Below are 19238 nucleotides of genomic sequence, written 5' to 3' on the forward strand. Positions count from 1 at the left end.
CAACCAGCGGGCCAAATAAAACACACAACTGCTAAGCTCGTGTTGCAGCTTTTCCTACTCCTCTACATCTCTCCACAGTTAGTTTCCACAAAGCCTGTAGGAACCTCGTATCCTTAGGAGCTGTACTCCTCTGCCGGTCTGGTTTAAACTGACCAATGGGTTCAATAATTACTTACAAGGATGGGCACATAGCTAATAAGCACCTTGTAGGTCACAGACCTTTCATAAATCCACTGTTACAAATAGGGGATATAAGGGAGGGTGAAACATTACAGAAGAGATACATGGATATGACCTTGGGAAAAGTTACAGTTCTCAAAGCATGTCTTCTGTAATTAAAACAGATGAAATTTCAGAGTATGTTCACTTTTTCCTTGCATTTGAGCATGTGTAAATCTCATATACACCGGTCATTCTGTCTGCAGTGCAAAAGATGAGTTAATGAGAAAGTTAACTGAGGACCACTCTGCTGATTAATGCCAAAATTGTCAGCAATTTAAGATGTTCTCATTCCCCAACATAGAGGCAGTAACAATAAATCACCACAACCATCACTACTTTGGCTGTTGCCAAAGGGTTTTTTTGCCTTAGCATTTTCTTATGCATCCTCCAAGCCAAACACAAACTTTATCATATAGATTTTCTACAGTGTTTACAGTTAAAGAAAATTTCCTACCTGCTTTGCTCTCAACACATTGCTCTTTCAGCTCTGGAAAAAAATTCAGGAAGGAATCCAGAAGATCTTGAGCCACAACGCTGGTAAATTTGTACTTCTCGATGTAGGCCTGAAAGAGTAAAAAGGATAAATTATGGTTAGGAAAAAGACAGCTTCCTTCTGATGTAAAACTACTGCTTGCAATAAAAAAAAGAGATGGAAGAGTGACAACAAGTATTTGGAAGGTTTTTTTTTTAAAAAAAAAAAAATCAAGAAAATTATTCTCTCTCCTCCCCCCAAATGAGAAAAGAACCATAAAAAGAAAAAAATTGGGTAGCTGCAAATACATTGACAGCTGAATACAGGTGGGGTTTTTTTTTTTCTGATACAAATCCCAGATACATTAACATGTCAAGGGCAGGAAGGTTTCCTCATACTTGACACTAGTATAAAGTCAGAACACGGCTGGCCACTATTACTCACTCACAGTTATGGACTAAAGTCATACTTACATAACTATAGATGAGAGAAAGGCGGAATGGGGATGGACAGCAAGAGGAGATGAAAAAGCACGCATGCAGCAAAAAAAAGCAATGAGTTGTGTCACTTTTCAAAAACAAGTCAACAGCTGACATAATTTTCTATAGGTTTTGCAAATGTGCTCCAAGACACCAAATCTGCCCCAATGTAGGAAACCATGCCCTTTGTCACCCTGGGTAAAGAAACCACAAGCTGTTATTATTTAGTAGTAACTGAAGTCACATCATTCCAGTCATAGATAATCTCTGCTGGAACACCTCTATAATTATTTGGAGCACAGAACAAGAGGTAACAAAAAAATATACTACTACTCTGTGTCTGGCACCTCATAAGCTCAGAATCTGAGATGAAAGAAGAGCACGAGCACATCCACTTAAGAGAAATCTCAATAAAAACCTGTCGGACACAGAAAGAATGATATAGGATGGCAGACAGGCTCACACCATTCTTCCATCTCAGACACACTTGTATTCAACTTTAGCCACAGTGACAAAACCTGGAGGGGGAAAAAAAAAAAAAAAAAGCAGCTCTAAATCTCAAGAGAAACACATGTTTATTCACACTCACTCTTAGGAAGGAGTCAAAATGTCTTGGGTCACCACAGAGCTGGGACAGGTAGTAAACAAAGCAGTAGCCTTTCTCATAGGTGAAGAGGTTCATTAAATTACTAGGATTTACACCTGAAAGAAGATGACAACAATGTTATAAGACACTAATGAGGACACTAATTTCCAGCCCTTCTAAATATACTGCTTAGAGTGGAGATGCAGTGACTTAAAAACAGAACAAGCCTGTTGTCAATACATTTAATTTACTGCAGTAAATTAAACAGAAGCAGTCCAAACATACAGGCTGGGGAAAAAAAAGAAAAAAAAAAAAATCAGTGCTTGTAAGCACTAAGTATTAATTCTCAATGGAACAAGTCACTTCTAGTTAGAAGTCACTGAAAACACACTTTTTTTTTTTTCAGTGCCAAACTCAGGGAATCACCATACCACAAATTTGTAAAGATATCAGTATAAGGTGATCACTACTTGTTTCTTTTTTGAGACTTCCAACACATGATTTCTGTTCCATTTGGTTCCAATATCACCTGCACTTGCATTTTACGTTGTTTTAAGCATAATCTAGATTGCAGACTGCTTCACACCTCCAACGGTGATGACAGAACTAGAGAACTACCAAAGAACAACATACATGATGCTGGAGTGCAGACGTTCATCTGGCTCAGGGGATAACCAAACAGCCCTGCATAGCTCACTCAACAGGAGAGCAGGTACATACGTTTGTCTGTATGCTTATGCATACATACATAGTTCTTACATGAACATATAAAAAGAGGAACATTTAATAGCACAGGATTTTATTTGACATTTCCAAGTATTTTCATCATAAACTATTTTACATATGCAGAAGCTCAAAACCACAGCGCTTTCAAGGCAGTTTTTCACACTCTGTTTCTACTCAGTGAGTCTGTTCTGTTCTAAACAGAACAATATTTATAAAGATAAGTTAGCCAGCTTTGAAGGAAACTTCAAGGCAAGTTTTCTTATTTACTTTTAGACTGGTTTGCAAACCAGTATTTCTTTTTTCTTTTTTTTTATAAAGGATATGTAAAAATTAGTCTTTTTTGGTCTATATTCCAGAATCAGTAGACAGAAATTTTGTGTACAGCAGCTTGAGCCAAAAGCAATACCTGGCTCCAGTTTAACCTGAAGCTTGCTGACCGGGTTGTCTTCTCCAAGGAGCTTCATCTGTCTGTGGAGAGCATCAAGGCGGAATGCAGTCTCCAAACACGTGAAGGCAGCTCCTACCCCAGAAAGAAACACATTAGTTATGGAAAAATGACTAGCAAACCCTGACCCGTGCAGAACTAGCACAGGTACAAAATGAAAGCTACTGAAGGTGTAAAAGACACAACAATAGCGAGACAGAATCACAGTGATGTGATTTCTCACAGCAGAGAAACTCGAGTGCAAAAAATCCTTGCGATTTCTAATGAAAGTCAGAACCTAAACCAGTGCATTTACTCATTCTGATTATGCAGCAGGCTGAACTGAAAAACAAAGCACCACAAAAACTATGCTAAAGTTTACATCACTGACATCACCTTATCAGTTCTTGCAAGGTAAGCAGAACAGCGTTGGAATAAGTACTGTACAGGCAACTTTCAAGGAGCAATCAAGTGCTACAAAATAGCAATGTCACCGGCAGAACAGTAGACACATGATTCCATATTCAGTGCCAAGGCTATTATTAAGCGAGTATCGCCTCTTGGGTGCAAACAGAAAAGGATTAGATTTAGTTGGTATATTACAGATCCTGCGGACCTTTTTTTAAGCTTTATCTAGCATCCTACCCATATTGTATCACACAATTTTCATCAACCACTCGTTAGGACTTCTTTTACTGCTGCGACTGGGTAGGCTACTCTTTCTCTTCTAACTGCAGTGTAGAGTGTTCCATGCTTTCAAGCCAAACTAGCTGTACTACACTGGCAAGTCAAGAGATCTTTCTATGCCCTCACAGATGTAAAAAGCTGTGGAAAATGGATTTTCAGATTCAGAAGATACTTAACATCCAACACTATTAACACTTTAGCTTTCTTTGCTAAGTCTTTAGCTTCAACGATGGGGCTGGTTACATAGATACAATCTCAGAGTCCCGGTGTACGTACATAGGAATCTGATATAAGCAAAATGAGAATCAAGAACTAGGATATATTTAGAAATTAGAAGAATCTGTACTGACAGGGAAAGGGGCGGACGTGCTTTGCAGGGGAAAGCAAGAACCAGGATAGCTAGTGTTAAAGGCAATTACTTCAAGCTACAGGGAGGAGGATTAAGCAAGATCCAAGAGGTGTGGCGGTCACTGGACTCCAATTTCTGTAAACAATGTCATTACAAAGATGCCTTTTTATTAACAGCAGAAGATACTCTAGAAATTATGTCATAAATGGCAAGATTTAGATCAGAGGTTCGTCCTAGAAACAAACTAGAATGCAAAAAGAGCTTACGAAAGAATGGCTGGGGGAAAGGCATTTCTTAGTTTCCTGAACAATTGCTTCTTGAAACAACCAGTTCTAAATTTCAAAAGAACAGACCAAACTCAGCAAGGATCTCGTTGTATGTCAGGGGGACAGACTAAGATGGGATAAAGAACAGGCCAATATCTTCTGACCTATTCATATCATTGCCATGTATAATATAACGTGACTTATGAGAACAGTACTAACCACTCAGAATTGCTCAACATAAAACAGCTTTCAAAGACGTATAATATACATTGTAATATCTCCCTATATGCTCAGATGACTTCCTTCCCTAAATTTCATTATCATCAGCTCATCTCCAAAACCAATATACATAAATAGAAACAAAGGCATCCTTCTAAACACTTTCACTGCCAAGATTTCCAGGAATTTTTCCAAGATTGTTTATAGTGGACGTGTGAGAATACACATGGTACAGGCGTTTAAGAATGTAACAGGACAAACTAGAGAAATCTATGTTCCCATTATTCACTTCCATAAAAATCCAATTAAAGTGAAAAGCGATAGGAATGATTTACTACTTAAATATTCTAAAGACAGTACCATACAACTGACCTGTGAAATAAGCAAAGGCAGGGCTGTAAAATTCTACAGGAAGCCTTAAATAGATAAACAGACAGCTATGTAGATATGTACTTCTTTCTTATAAGGGCTATTGCCATCATTCTTTCCAACAGTAGGTAGCTACTAACTGATCAGGATTAGAAAGACACTTGTTCATAGGATAGTTATTTCACAATGTAACCACGATAAGATTTCTTACATCTTTCTCTGAAGCATCCTCTGCTCACCTTGCTCTGACATACGAGATCTGCCTGGTACCCAACAGCAGTTCCAAAGTTCCTACAAACACCCTTACAATGCTGTGCCAACATACCTCGTTCAAACCCCCTATGACCATATCAAGCACTGATTCCACCCAAAGCCAAGACACCATCAGACTCTCAGTATCCAGATGTTCAGTGCAGAGTCTGGGGACATGTGTGTGTTCCAGAAATAAAAAAAGAAAACCAGCTCCCTACATACTTTTGAGCTCCCCAGGCAAATATTCTGTGCAGCAAACTTTCCATTATTGGTTAGACACATCATAAGGAGAAACATTTCTGCATCTATACCATAGGTCTCAGTGGTGATCCGGCGCTGTGCATATGTGGCTAGCCCCTCGCTCAGCCACATCTCCTCCCACGTAGCATTGGTGACTGCGTTTCCAAACCAGCTGTGGGCAACTTCATGGATGACGTCAATGATCAAAAACTCATCGCTCTCCAGAATGGAAGAGATGATGAAGGTCAGGCATGGGTTTTCCATGGCAACAATAGGGAAGGATGGAGGAAGAAAAACAATGTCGTATCTAAAATTAGGGAAAAAGAAGAGAGGAGAGAGGAGATAGGTAAGTTATAGCTATTTCAAAAGACATACACAGAACCTTTTTTATTATTATTATTCCCTTAGGGAAGGCTCTTCTGAGAGCTTTTTGTGACTTCAGAAACAAACTTTCTGGACCAGCGGTGCCTAATTCTTCTGATCGGGGATCACAAAGTTTATTGTGTTGGCCAAGGACCTGCTCATGTTTGGATGTATGACCAGACAGTCCCTCCATGTGCAGCAGATCCAGCACTTCCCAGAAGCATCACGTTCCCTTCACACACGCAAACTCATCATAAGTTGTATATCTGAGAGCCAGAACCACTAAGTTTACTCTACATACACTAACACACACACAGTGTCGAGTCCCCAGAGGCTCCCAGGAAAGAGAGAGGCTGGGAAGCTATCAAATGAATTCATCAATTTGGTGTACCTGCACTGTCAGCAAAATTACTCTAGCCTGTCTGCTTCAGAATGTAACAATACTATTTGTTTTGTTTTCTAAATTTCTCCACCAATGATCAGCACTGGCACACTAGGTCATGTTCTCAGATAATTTCAAGCAACATTTTGTAAGCGAACAACAGCACATTCACCCTGTTCACCTTTAGCAAAGTAATACAGGGAGCCTTTGCAAACATTTTCCCAGCCAAAGAATGAAAACAATCTCTCAAAAACATTCTTTTTTAATACAAAGTCAAGCTTAACTTGAGAAACTATTAATGTTGGTTTTAGGGACTAGGACTCTCAATGAGTCTGTACTGAGTCAGGTTTTCAGTATTCTCAGGCATACCACAATAAATATATCATATGTCAAGAACCATATGTAAAAATAAATAAAACTGCCATACATTCTGAATGGCATTTGGTCCAATATTGGACTTGCATCACAAAACACCACAGTATGAAAAACCTTCACTCCTCAGTGAAGATCCACTGTTTAGAAACCTGCAGTTCTGCCCACCATACCAGGCAAAACACCACCGTGCCTCCATAGCCCTCTCTGCCACTTGCACAGACAAAACTCCAGAGTTTGTTTCTAACTACTACAGTGGTGCAAATTGTCAAGAGGCTCATCTGTCCTGCTATTGCTAGTGTAGGGGAAAAGCATGGTCATTTCTCAAGTTTCTTGTATTTTGTTCCCATTACACATTCTTGGGAGACTTATTAAACTCACCTTCCCCATATATATGGACCATACAGACTCTCTGCAGCAGTCAACCAGCGCTCAACCATGCCAGAAAGCTTGCTGATGGCTGTTGGCAGCAGGCAAGGCTCTGCCCACACTCTGCTCCTGTCAGAAAACAGAAAACATCAGGTGATACTTCAGCAAACTGAATTATCTCTTAGAAAAAATAGCCTGACTTCGTACCACACTTCCATGTATAGTAATAGTGCTAAGAGGTCTCACATCAGACTCAGGCCTTCTTTAGGCTAACACTCTATAGATAAATGGCAAGAAATAATCAAAGATCCCTTAAATTGCCTCAAGGCAACGAGGCAAGTAGCTGGAATAACTACAGGGGACAATAAGCAACATTTCTGAAAGAAGAAAAGATCTTCACCAGTGCAGTGCCATGCAGTTCTTTACACCCAACTAAACCTCAAACTCTCTGAACATTCACAGCTCATAGTCCCAACTGTTCCCTTATCAATGACTCAATGTATTTACTACTCGTTACCTGAAGCACTGCGCAGAGACATAAAAAGCAGAATCAACTCGCTGCACATCTTACCTTGGACCTATGTCTGCATGTATAAGGTCTCCTGCCACCAGGGCCACTAGATAGGCAGGAACTGGATATTCCATGTAAAATTGATATACACCTTCCTCTTCTAAGTAGGTGCTTTGGGTGGCACTCATCAGCACCTGTACGCCTGCTGGAGCCTGGAAGACCAACATCATACACATCAGCTCACCAGATGATCACAGCTGAATGACTACACCACAGATCTCTCTGGGTTTTTTCATCTATGCCTAAGAGGACATACATTAAAACCAATCATTTACATAACACAAAATGTAAGAGTTCTGTGGGGTTTTTCAACCACAATCTACCCAGCCCATGAAAACACATTAACTAAAAATATTATTCCTCCTATATTACATGGCTTCTTATGCCAGCTGCTTCAGAAGTGCCCACATAGCAAAAAAAATATTTCATCTATACCACATGCAACACTGTTTGATGCTGCTTATATAAAACTTTGTTTATTTCAAGACTTGATAAAATACAGTTGAGTATTATCATCAATAACCACTACTGGAAGTGACCAGCCAAATTCTTTCTTTCATATTACCCATTTCATGGTTACTCTTTCAGCATTGAGCATGGGGAAGGCAAGACCCAAGCGTGATAGGCAACAGAGCGGCCTTTGTGGCAGTACCCCGACTCTGTTTCAAGAACCAGAATACAGGATCTAAAAAATCGTGTGTTTTTTTATAACACTAAGTGTCACAACGAATATTTTACGTCGTATATCCGCACACAATGTAGCTATGCTTTCACAAGTTAACAGCAGCTAAGTGCTCCATGAAGCATTTATATCTATTCGGTCACTTACCTTGACAGTAGCTGAGTAGGTACACTTCACTGCTGGTGTGTCAAAGCAGGGGAAGAAAGACCGGTTACACACTGAGTGGCCCTGCGTGAAGACAAATGGCTTGGCATTGCCGTACGTCAGTTCTGGATCCAGCCACCAGATCTGTTGGAACGTGATGTGAAGAAGAGGTAAGGGAAAGGGACAAAATCATAAGGATGAACTACCAAAAAACAAAACCTGAAATCAAGAGGGTTGTGGAGGAGGAGCTGTTTGGCTCCCCAGATGCGTATCTGGCACAGGGTGTATTTCCAATTCTAATAATACGTCTTTCTACTCCTGTTTATTTGCCGTGACTACTCAGAGTAATTTCTCACTGTCTGAACACTGAATGGTGCCACACAACATACTGTCTCTTCCAGCTATTTGCTACTTCCATTGTATTGATTTGCTTGGTTAATAACAAGTCCCTAACAAACATCCACACGACCTTCTCGGAAGCAGTACTCTGAATACCTTCATGTTTTTAATTCAACATGAACAGGAGTAGTAGGGGTCAGGTAACACAAGCTGGGGAAAAAAAAAAAACCATGAAAAAACCCCACAACAAACCGCAAACCCACAAACCAAAGAACCCTGAGGCTGAGCAGTGTACACAATATTATCTCTGACCCTGACACTGACCTCCTGGCTGAAGCATCAAACATTCTGACACTATGCAAAAAAGTCAGTATATGTAAGAAACATCTGGTCAATGACACCAGAGGCCTCTTTCTACAGAGCGGATAAGGAGATTCTGGGTGGTCACAAAAAAAAAAAAAACAACAAAAAAACAGACGACAAAAACCACTGCTGAACATGTCAATTTTAAGCATCAAGCAGCAAATAAATCATGAGTCAGACCCTCAGCAAATAATTAGAACAGATTAAGAATAATATGAAAAAGTGCAGTTATTTGCCTTTTGATTTTTCTGTTTCAAATGTAATGTTTATGCTTTCACATGCTCCCTGCCTTCCACTTTGAAGTGTAGGAACAATTTTAAATAAGGATTTTCTTGTAATCCTAGAACTCTGGTGCTGAGCTTTTACGGAAAATATCAAATATTGTGAAACTTGCAATAAAGTTGGAACCACTGGAAGTCTTGGGAACAGTCAAGCACAAGGAATAAAACTTCTGAGTCTGCTGAATTCTTAGATCAAAGCAACCAATAAATCTGAATTCAGGGAACAGCAGTTAGTGCAGACACTAACAGCAGTTAGTTCAGTTCTGATCCTCAAGAGAAAGCAATGAAACACTGACAGAAGAGAAGCCTGGGTACTATGTCTGCTCTGATTTTAATAATATATTACAATTCTGCCTCCTAGTTAACCTCTCAGTGTTCTGGAAGTCAAAGTTTTCTCTTTCTCCCTCTGTCCCATACGGTTATCCTTTGTTAGCTTCTTCCCTTGCCTTTAGACCCTTCACGTCAGATGCCAACATGCTCCTCTCCCAAATCATCCACTTCACAGCACCCCTGGGGATCGGTGTAAGGCAAGGAAAGGACACCCACCGTCAGCACCTTTCAGTTATTCATATGGAGGTTCACACCTCCACTGGCAAATTTTTTTTGTTAGGTGGGAGTCATTACAAAATTAAAAACCTTTATCTAGAAGTAAAATTAATCTCAGAGCAGCATTCATATCTTGAAATTTGTTTTAAGATTACCTTCTTCTGTTTCAAGCCTGTTGGGCCAAAAACATGCTTAAAGTATGACTTCTGACCACCCTTGCCTCACTTACAGCACAAGGGCTGCGGCTATGCAACTATTCAAATCCACGTGCTGCATTTCAGCATGTCACTGGCCAAATCCCTAGGTCACAGCTGAGGTGCACGACATAGCTGCAGATTTCCACTCTACTCCACGGATACCTGCATTTCACGGCAATGAGTATCTTCTCTGCGATGTGACATTGTGGAACTGGAGACAACTATTCCAGAAGGCATTTGGGGACACATGTCTCGTTAAAACCCACAATTTGAAACTAATAGCTTCACCCCAGAACACGCACTCACATAAAAATGCAAATGCTATGTTTTCATCCAAGGTAGTAGTTTCCTAATGATCCAGGAAGGAGGCTCAGAAATTAAGTTTTTAAAGATCTGCCCCAATGCAAACTTTTAAAAGAACTCCTCTGATCAGTGGCTTTGTGCTCATATTACAAAAAATCTGACCTAGACTCGTTGGCCCTGCTGAAGAGACTCACCTTCAAAAGGTTCTGTTTCCTTTGCTTTTTGAGACAGAAAAATCTAACAAAGAAAACAGAGAGATAAGACACCACCAGACCTAAGTTGCAACACTAGAATAGGAAGGAAAAAGCATTGACAGACGATGTCTTTAGAGCACAGAGATAAGGGGAAGTTCTCCCTGACCGGCGCAGGAATAAAACATAAGCAGGAAGCAAAGGGGAACAGAGAAGTTGATTCTTGTTTACAAGAAACTCCATAAATTAAGGCCAATTTCTTTTCAACCAGTCCCCCTTTATTTGACATTTGGTTGAAGTTAAATGAAGCACCAGCCCCACAGGCCAAGAGGGACAAAAACATTTCCAGAGGATGAAGTATTTTTTTCCCCCCTGTTTCCTAATGTCTGCAGCTACATGGCAAGCCTCCGTCTCTCTTTCCAGATGCACTTGGAACAATGATGAAAGTTATCCTGAAACAATATAAATAGATCTGTAATATAAATAGACCAGGCTATGCTGCCGGACAGAGGCAGGACTATGGATGGGGAAAATGAGCAGAAGCAGCGTCCCAGAAAGGAGTGCGAGTAGCAGGGCACTGCTGGGAGCAGGGGCGGGGAGCAGCACTTGGGGACAGAGCAGTATTTGGGGCCACATCATCTACTCCACATCCTAATACCTCCTGTCCTCCCCTTTGGAAATATACATGACATCATCACAACGTTCACCATTTTTATCTAGTGTTTCATGTATACAGGAGAGCCGTTTCACACATTAAAGCTGTTCTGTGGTGCATTTTAAGTGACAACTGCCGCTTAGTTCCTCTGCTGAACAGAGGCTTTGGGCAGTCCAGGTTTCCCCCTGCCCATATACTGCAAAGAAGCTCCCAATTTATAAGGCGCCTGCCAAGAATGTAATTTTTATTGACTTAAATTATAATCTTTTACCCAAATCCAGCAAATGACAAAGGCAATTAGCTAAGCCTCTTTCAGTTTTAAAACTCTCCATGTTTCTACCTGTATTATTGATGAAGCTCCTGAGAAGAGCTGCAACACCACAGCTTCTGTCTGAGACAAACAACAGGCTGCTCCATCTGATGACAAAGTAAACCACACATCTGAGATGTGGAGGATGTGACAGGAGCAAGGCACGCCTGGACAGCAAGGCACTCCAAGAGGACTGAGGAATCTAATGGAACAACAAGGAAGTTCCCAGCACTGCAAGAAGGGCCGTCTCTTTTGCTAAATCCTGAAGATGAGGAAATGCTATCGCTTTTTATACCAGAACACGGAGTAGGGTTTGCATTTAAGGTTGTCATGGAAAGAAAATAGCACTGGTGTTAACATGTGCGCTGCCAAATCAGAGGCGTGACAGTGGGCAAGAGACAGATGCATATTTTTCTCCCTGGGGAAGGAGAGAAGAAAAAAAAAAGTCATACGAAAAGAGTATTTGTAGGACCAAGAAGTAAGGGGTGAGGGAAAGGAGGGGAGGAAGAGCAGGGCTACTGTCCCTGACACACCTGATCAGTGCGTGCCTTCAGCCCACACCATGAGATACACACAATGTTTATGACAGTCTTGCTTCTCAAGCGAATTGGTGATGTACCGAGCATATGGTTTCCTAACAGCACAGGGAGCTGGAATGCTCTCTGAAAGGCAGATTTAATCTCTCAGCTGTCTCTCAGTGTCCATCAAACAACGAAAGATCTTGGCTCCTTCCTCCACATGAGAAATAATGGGACAGTCAAATAACATATCCAGATGGCTCAAAGTACATCAAGGCAACAGGTTTCCAATTTTAAACAGACTATCTCCACTGCTGATCTTACTGCCAACACGTCTGTGCTGCACTGTAACATGAATTTACTGTTTTATAGGTCCCACAAGTATGCTAAGGGTCCCATAGAAAATAAACCCTGACCTAAAAAGAGTATATTCAGAGAAAGGCCAAAGAAAATAGAACTTTTAGAAGAGAGAGGTCTAACACTGTAAAGTTGCTTCATTTATGCACAGAAAAGGGACTGTGAGGAAATGTACCAGACACAAGTATAAACTAGTTCATCCTTATACAAATGTGGGCTACTCATCCCTATTAAAATGCACCGCTAGGCTGAAAACCTGCAATGACAGATAACACTACAATAGCATGAAATGTCTCTGGATCCAAAAAAAATAGTTCAGCGTGCTGAACACCAAGGGGTAGAACAGGTGCTACTCGAGGACAAATATTTTGCCAGCCAAAATCTACAACAGTGAGCGAGGAAATCATGTCGGCGAGCGTGCCTGGTTCTACTTTTCAGTATCACTTCAAAAGGGCAGTGCATGCCCCTGACACTGTAACCATCAATAATCTTTTGACACTGGTCCTTGTAGTTTCATTTCAACCAAAGCAGTACATGCTATTAAAGGTACAATAAAGACTTCAAAAGACAGGATAAAGAACAGCTAGCTCACTTCTGATCCAGGGGAAGCAAGACAAACAGCCAAGGGAATGGAAAAAATACCTTGCTCTCAGCACCCTCAAATAGGTAACGTTCACACTGGCACGTGCACGGGGCCGAGGAGGCAACATGTTAACGCGAGGTGAGAGTGAACGAACATCACATCAATCCGTGCCCTGTACCTTCCAGTGGTTTTCAGATTGTTTTTAAAGCCAAGTCTCAGATCGGTATCCCGTTACATCTGAGATCATTTCTCCATAGGCACAGCAGGACAGTCTGCCCCTTTGGCAGCAGGGCTGGCAAAAACCAGGAGAAGGCACAGGCTAGCCTAAAATAAAGCAATTTGCTCAAGAGGAGGAACATATGTTATCGTGTACTTCAGGAGGTATGGCTCAGCCAGACAGAGAATGATCACAGAGCACACAGCCACACCAAATGAGCTTTAAAGCCTTCCCACAAGGCACAGAGTGGACAAAAGAAACAGTTTTCTTCATAAAATCTTAAAAAAAACCCCAACGAACAGAATATTCTGAACACAGTATGGGACCTGAAAGACACCTTCCATGTACTTCTTCAGTGCAGAAAAACTACAGCAGAGTATTGTACAAAGAAATATTAAAACCAGGAGTCCAGAGGTGAAAATTAACAACATCCTCACTTATAAGTGTATCTGAATTTTAAAAGTGCTAGAATTCCACCTCGTTTTTGCACTTTTAGGGAAGGACCAGCATTTTAAAAGGTCACCATATAACAAATGGAAACTTCTGTCAATAAAAATCTTCACGTGGAACTCACCATTCCAAGTGAGCCAACGTATTAAGACTATCCAGATCATTCTGGGGATGAAGTTACTTTTGTAAGCTTCAGTGTAATATTAAAATTAGACAGAAAAAGATGCAGCAAACTCATTCTATTCAGCAACACTTTCCTTTCACAAGGAAAGGCCTAGTGTATACTTGCTATTGGATTATTTTGCATTAAACCATTATATTCAATTCTCGCTCTTGTTAAATACACTGTAACAGTCAAAAAGATCCACACATTTACTGGTTTTGACCAATGCAAGGGCAATACCAAACCAGCAGGCTAGGAGTCAATTCCTTCAGGCAAGGCAGAGGCATCAAAGTTGCAAGAATGTCAAAAAAACATTCCTTTCGCAAATAGATTCATGAACCACATGATGAGAATTAGTGTTAATTTAATTCCCAACCTGAACAGACTATACAGTAACAAGAAGAATATGTTCCAGTGATAATTTTACATTTTCACTGTCGTAACTTCTTAAAACCACAAGACCTGCTAGACTGCACCTAAAAGGCCAGGAAGAAAGCTCTTCTAAATACCAGGGGTTTAAAAGAAGTGACAGACTTTACAAAGCATCTCACTACTGAAGGTGGCTAACTCACACAGACACGGAAGCACCTCCCATGATCACCTGGAAATGGGTCTTTTGGGCCATTTCTCATCTTTTTTTTTTTTTTTTTTCTTTCCCCCAGCAGGTAACTTACAGGAATCTTCGGAATCTCCCCCTGCTCTTCTCAAAGCTCCCGACCACGGCTCACTGGAACACCAACCTAGGTGCGCAAGGCCTGATTTTGTAAGCACCTGGCAAAACCCACAGGAAAACTCCGGTATTTGCAGATTATATAACTCGATCTGAAGAATTCAGTCGAGGCAGGAGTTTTCAAACGTTCACACTCCTCGTCAACAACTGCAATGCCCTTAAAGGATGATAAACTTTAAAAATGACCATCGTGATGGGGGACGAACAGCCTTGGGGGCCACGGCGATGGGGGAAGGATGGGTGGGTACGAGCATCTCTGCTGAGTGCAGGTGGGACTGGCACCGCCGAGCGCTCCTGCGGGCAGGGCACAGGGAAAAGACGCTGCTGACAAGCAGGCAGGCGGCTGTCAGGCCGGGAGGGAAGAGGCAGCCGAGGGACGGCGATATACAAGGAGGGGCTGACGGTGAAATAACTCCCGCTGCGTTTGCTACGGAGCCAGGGCGCTTCCCCAACGGTCAATTACAGCAAGAAAAAAAAAAAAAAGATGTGAGAAGGGCGCGGCGGCACGCTTTTGGCCCCGCCAAGTTTCCTGTTCTATCTCCCCAGCTCTGCCCCGCCGCCCCTCCCCGGGCCCCGCCGCCCCCCGCAGCGCCGTACTCACGGCGGGGCCGTCGGCCGTGGTGTAGCGGACGATGATCTGGAAGGGCTGGTGCGGCTGGAGGGCGGCGGGCAGGGAGACGGTGAGGGACGAGCCGTAGTCGGTGAAGGGGTCCACCCTGAAGCCGAGCGGGCAGGCGGCGCAGGGCGGCTGGGCGAAGAGGGGCAGCGGCGGCGGCGGCTCGGAGACGGCGGGCGAGGGGCTGGCGGGCGGCTCCCCCGGGGGGGCGGCGGCGGAGGGCAGCGGGCCGGCGGCGATGCAGGGCGCCGAGAGGAAGGTGGCGGTGGAGGGCGGGCTGGCGGCGCAGGGCGGCGCGCAGGGCGGCGGCGGTGGCGACGGCGGCGGGCAGGGCGGCGGGGGCAGCGGGGCCGGGGCGGCGGCGGCCTCGGAGGGCGAGAAGGCGAAGGAGCAGGGCGCTTCCCCCGCCACGGCGCGGCGGTAGGCGGCCGAGAGGACGTGCAGGGCCGGGTGGACGTCCAGCACCAGGGCGCGGGGCTGGGGCCGCAGGGCGCAGAGCTCCAGCACCAGGCAGCCCGCCAGCGCCCGCGCCGCGGGCCGCAGCTCCAGCCCCAGGTGCAGGTGGCGGAGGCTGAAGAGCTGCGAGCTGGAGGCCGACGCCACGTCCGGCGGCGGCTCGGGAGGCGGCGGCGGGGCCGGCGGCGCCTCCGGCCCGGTCGCGGACCCCTTGCGGCAGCAGCACAGGCCGGGCGGCCGCGGAGCCGGAGCCGCCATGGAGCGGCGGCGGAGAAGGAGGCGGAGGCGGCGGCTGCTATGTGAAATCCATGGGCGGGCGGGGAGGAGGGAGGCCCCGGCGGCCGGAGCGACCGGGGCGGGGAGGGGGGGGGAAAGGGCCGCGCAGGCCCCGCGCGGCACCGGCCGAGGGAGCGCAGGGCCCGGGCCCGTAACAGCCAGCGGCGGGCGCGGCCGCCAGGCGGCGCCGCGCGGGACGGCGGGGGCGCTCGAGGGGCGGGGCGGGGCGGGGCTGCCCTCCCTTCCCTTCCCTTCCTTTCCCCGCTCCGCCCGCCGCCGGCTGCGCGCGCACCGGGGGGGCGCCTGCCCGTCCCTGCCGGCCGGGCCGTGCAGAGCGCCGGGCAGGTGTGCTCCTTACACACCCGCCTTCCTGTGCAAGCGTACCCCTCCCAGTGAGCACGGCTCATGCGTGTGCACGGCTGTGCCAGGTGCGCACCTCTGCACGCGCGTACGTGTACCCAGGCAGTGCCCCCTGCACACATCGTGCAAAGCTCCCACGTACAGAGAAACCGCTTCCAACACAAGCAACGCACGCCCACAGGCAGCACTCGCATACGTGGGCGTTCACACTGCACACACACGCACCCACACCCCACGCACACCCCCGAGCTTTCCTGTGCCCACAGCCAGCACCCCGCTCTATGCTGGCCCCGATCCCCACTGCTCCGCCGCTGGCACGGCTACAATGCCCCACTCAGTTCGTCCCTGCCCTGGGGCACCCTCGCTGCCAGCTCGGCCTCCTCCTCGCAGCCTGAATGCTTCATTTTCACCTTCCCCCTCCTCAGCTCCAAGACAAACAACCCCAAACCTTCCACACACCACCTCCCAGCAGGGCTGATGCACCCTCATCCCACCCGGACCTATTTTGGCTTCATCCTGCTCGTCACGCTCCTCACATCTAGCTGACAGTCCCACCCTAAATAGCCTCCCTCCACCAGCACCCCATACACCCCCGTTTTTAATCTCTTCCCTCCCACCTTGGCTGCCCACAGTTGTCTCCAACGCTCCCTCCAAACTGCCCCTGATCCCAACTCAGATGTAACATGCTTTACTCTTCCCCAACCCTCCTCGAGTCAATCACACACCATCCACTGCTGCCTTCCTAAATGGGAAAGGACAGGAACCACAAAATTATCATCTTTATACAACCACTTGTTTCTCTGAATGGCAACAGTAGGAGACAGTAAGCTGGAAGGAGGGAGTTGTGCTGGGAGCAACTGTGATTTGAACTCCACGCAGCCCGAGAGCAGTGTACAGGAAATCTTTCTGCCCCATGTATTGACGCTTCTGTAAGTTATTTTCACTGTTATGCTTTGCTCCAAGGCACGTCTTTTGGATGACACGGGAACATTTATTACACGGTTGTGGGTTTAACGAACCTGTAGCGGTACATTCTAAAAGCCTCCCCAGCCTTACACAAGCCACAGCAGCATCTGCACTGTTTCCCAATTGAGTTTCCACTGTATCATCATACCTGAGGCAGAAACTGTGGCCCCAGCACAATTTGGCTGCTGCCTCCAGCTGAACCAAGGGTAAAACAAATCGCAGTATTATCCTAGACTGACCTGAAGCTGGGACTATAAAGAAAACCTTTGTGCAATTGCTTATATATAGTAAAACACAACCTACAGTTGCAGTAAAAACTAACAAGGCCACATTCAGAAAAGCTCTTTGGTTGATGAGGGCACTACAGCTGCCCTGCACCTTCTCAGTACGTTCTTTTGAAGCACCTTCAAGAAGCAATTTTGTCTTTGCCCAGTCCCCTTCTAGCTAAGAAACTTTTTGTCCTTCCACCTTTTCTCTCCACATCCTCGCTTTATAAATCAAATTTTCTGCATTTATCCTTTCCTTTCAATACCTTCTCTCACCCATACCATTTGCCTTTCAAAATAATTGTGCTTTCTCAAACTTTGCTCCCAGCAATGTACTAAGACTGCTTGATCTCCTTCTGGCTTTCATCTAGGGATCTGCAGACCAGAGCCCCAGCCCCTCGGGATCTGACCCTGTGTGATCTTCACCACAGGTAACGGTGAAGTCTCCTCGGGTGTTCAAGTGAGGACGCCTTCAGGGCCTGACTTTGGGCTTAAATACACCCATCTAACTGCACATTAACTCCATTGGGTAATTTTAGAAGAATCCTACCTGTGTTTTGATTGAAGTCCCAAGCAAGCACAATGTTTCCACTCATTGGATAGATGAGACGAGCAGAACACATTCTCTCTAAGAGTCTCTAAGCTTGTGATAATGAGTTGGGATCAGCTGCACTCGCTGCGTTTGGGCAGCATAAGCAAAACTGATGCAACTGAAATTCCCGAGGGTAATACAGCAAACCAGTTATCCCAGGCAAATCTCTCTTAAGTTGCATACCTGTTGGGCTTGGGCCTTTGCTATATAACAAGGATGCGTTATCTCCATGCTATTTTGGGTAGGGTGTCTTTAAGGAAAGCCTCTGTCCCAATTCCACAGTCTTACTCTACTCCTCACAGGATGAAGTCTCTGGGATATCACACTATAAATCCTAAAGCAGGATCCAATTCCTGAAAATTCCCATCCTCATCATCATCAACCTCTTGCAGAATGCTTCAAAGATAAAGATATTTCAGTCCCATTTGTAAATATTGATGTTTCTTCCTTCCACTTCAGTGACAGGGCCCTGGGCCAGGCCCCTGCTTGCTCCTGTGGTTCGGGACAAAAGCCAATTAAAAAAAAAAAAAAAAAAAAAGAGTGCTGCCCCTGTGAGCAGCAGTACTGTTGTACTGCCTGTGAAACAAGCGCCAAATGAAGCAGGTGAGCGATTACAGCAGAAAGAACATTTTCCTCTGGCAGTCTGTCTCCTTAATTCCAAAGTAACAATGCTGGAGAGCTAAGGTTTAACAAAACAGTTGAGCTAATCCCAGCTGTCCACAGGTGACTGTTCACCTGCTCTGTCACAGGCCGTTGTTTGACACCTTGTTGAGCTATTTCAGCTCACTGAAGCAGCAGGGAAGTATTCGCCTTTTTAGGAGAACGTAACTGGGAAGCAGCAGTTTGGCGTAACGAATCCTGAGTGCAGTTTCCTCTCATACCTATGCTAGTGTTACAGTTAGCGCCTACTGAAAAGAGCAGCCCCACTTCATCTCCCTTCCAGGTGTGCCTTCCTGTCTCCTTCTTTGTACAGCGTTCCTGCTTTTGGAGGGTGAACTTTCTGCAAGTTAGCTTTCTGAACTGGGTCACTGCTGGACCAGGCAAGAGCCAGTGCTGGCATCGGGGAAGTGGAAGGAACTCCCAGCCTGGAAGAAGAAGGAGGACAAGATCAGGATGGCTCCCCTTTTGTCCAGACTGCCATTAGCTCAGCCTTAGCTGCAAAATGAAGCCACGCTCTGACTCCAGTGGCACGTGAGAACTAGGTACATTAGCCCTTTTTTTGCCAAGGGAAATACTGAAGTTCATGGGATAAACTCAGTTCTGCAGGGCCCAAGACAACCTTATCCTTGGCAGAGTTGCACATGACAACTGACTGAACTGTTTTAACCG

At 45.0% G+C, this 19238-nt stretch overlaps 1 protein-coding gene across 5 annotated transcripts in view; it reads right to left on the minus strand.

Moving 5' to 3' along the window:
- ABCC5 (ATP binding cassette subfamily C member 5) overlaps positions 1–19238 on the minus strand; it is a 75092-nt gene that overhangs the window by 4160 nt on the left and 51694 nt on the right. For 3 of the 5 annotated variants that reach the window (XR_008578382.1, XM_054836164.1, XM_054836163.1), the window contains exons 31-37: positions 8178–8318; positions 7349–7500; positions 6790–6906; positions 5363–5598; positions 2892–3005; positions 1763–1875; positions 677–785 (exon numbers count right to left, since the gene is read on the minus strand). Coding sequence is in view for 4 of the 5 variants with exons in the window: in XM_054836164.1 (XP_054692139.1) it covers positions 677–785; positions 1763–1875; positions 2892–3005; positions 5363–5598; positions 6790–6906; positions 7349–7500; positions 8178–8318 (982 nt within the window). In the remaining variant the exon portion in view is untranslated. Of the gene's footprint in view, positions 1–676; positions 786–1762; positions 1876–2891; positions 3006–5362; positions 5599–6789; positions 6907–7348; positions 7501–8177; positions 8319–14978; positions 15820–16899; positions 18995–19238 lie in introns of those variants that run through there. The other 2 variants (XM_054836167.1, XM_054836165.1) reach the window with 2 other exon arrangements.

This window comes from Grus americana, chromosome 9, assembly GCF_028858705.1.
Source record: "Grus americana isolate bGruAme1 chromosome 9, bGruAme1.mat, whole genome shotgun sequence".
Taxonomy (NCBI): domain Eukaryota; kingdom Metazoa; phylum Chordata; class Aves; order Gruiformes; family Gruidae; genus Grus; species Grus americana.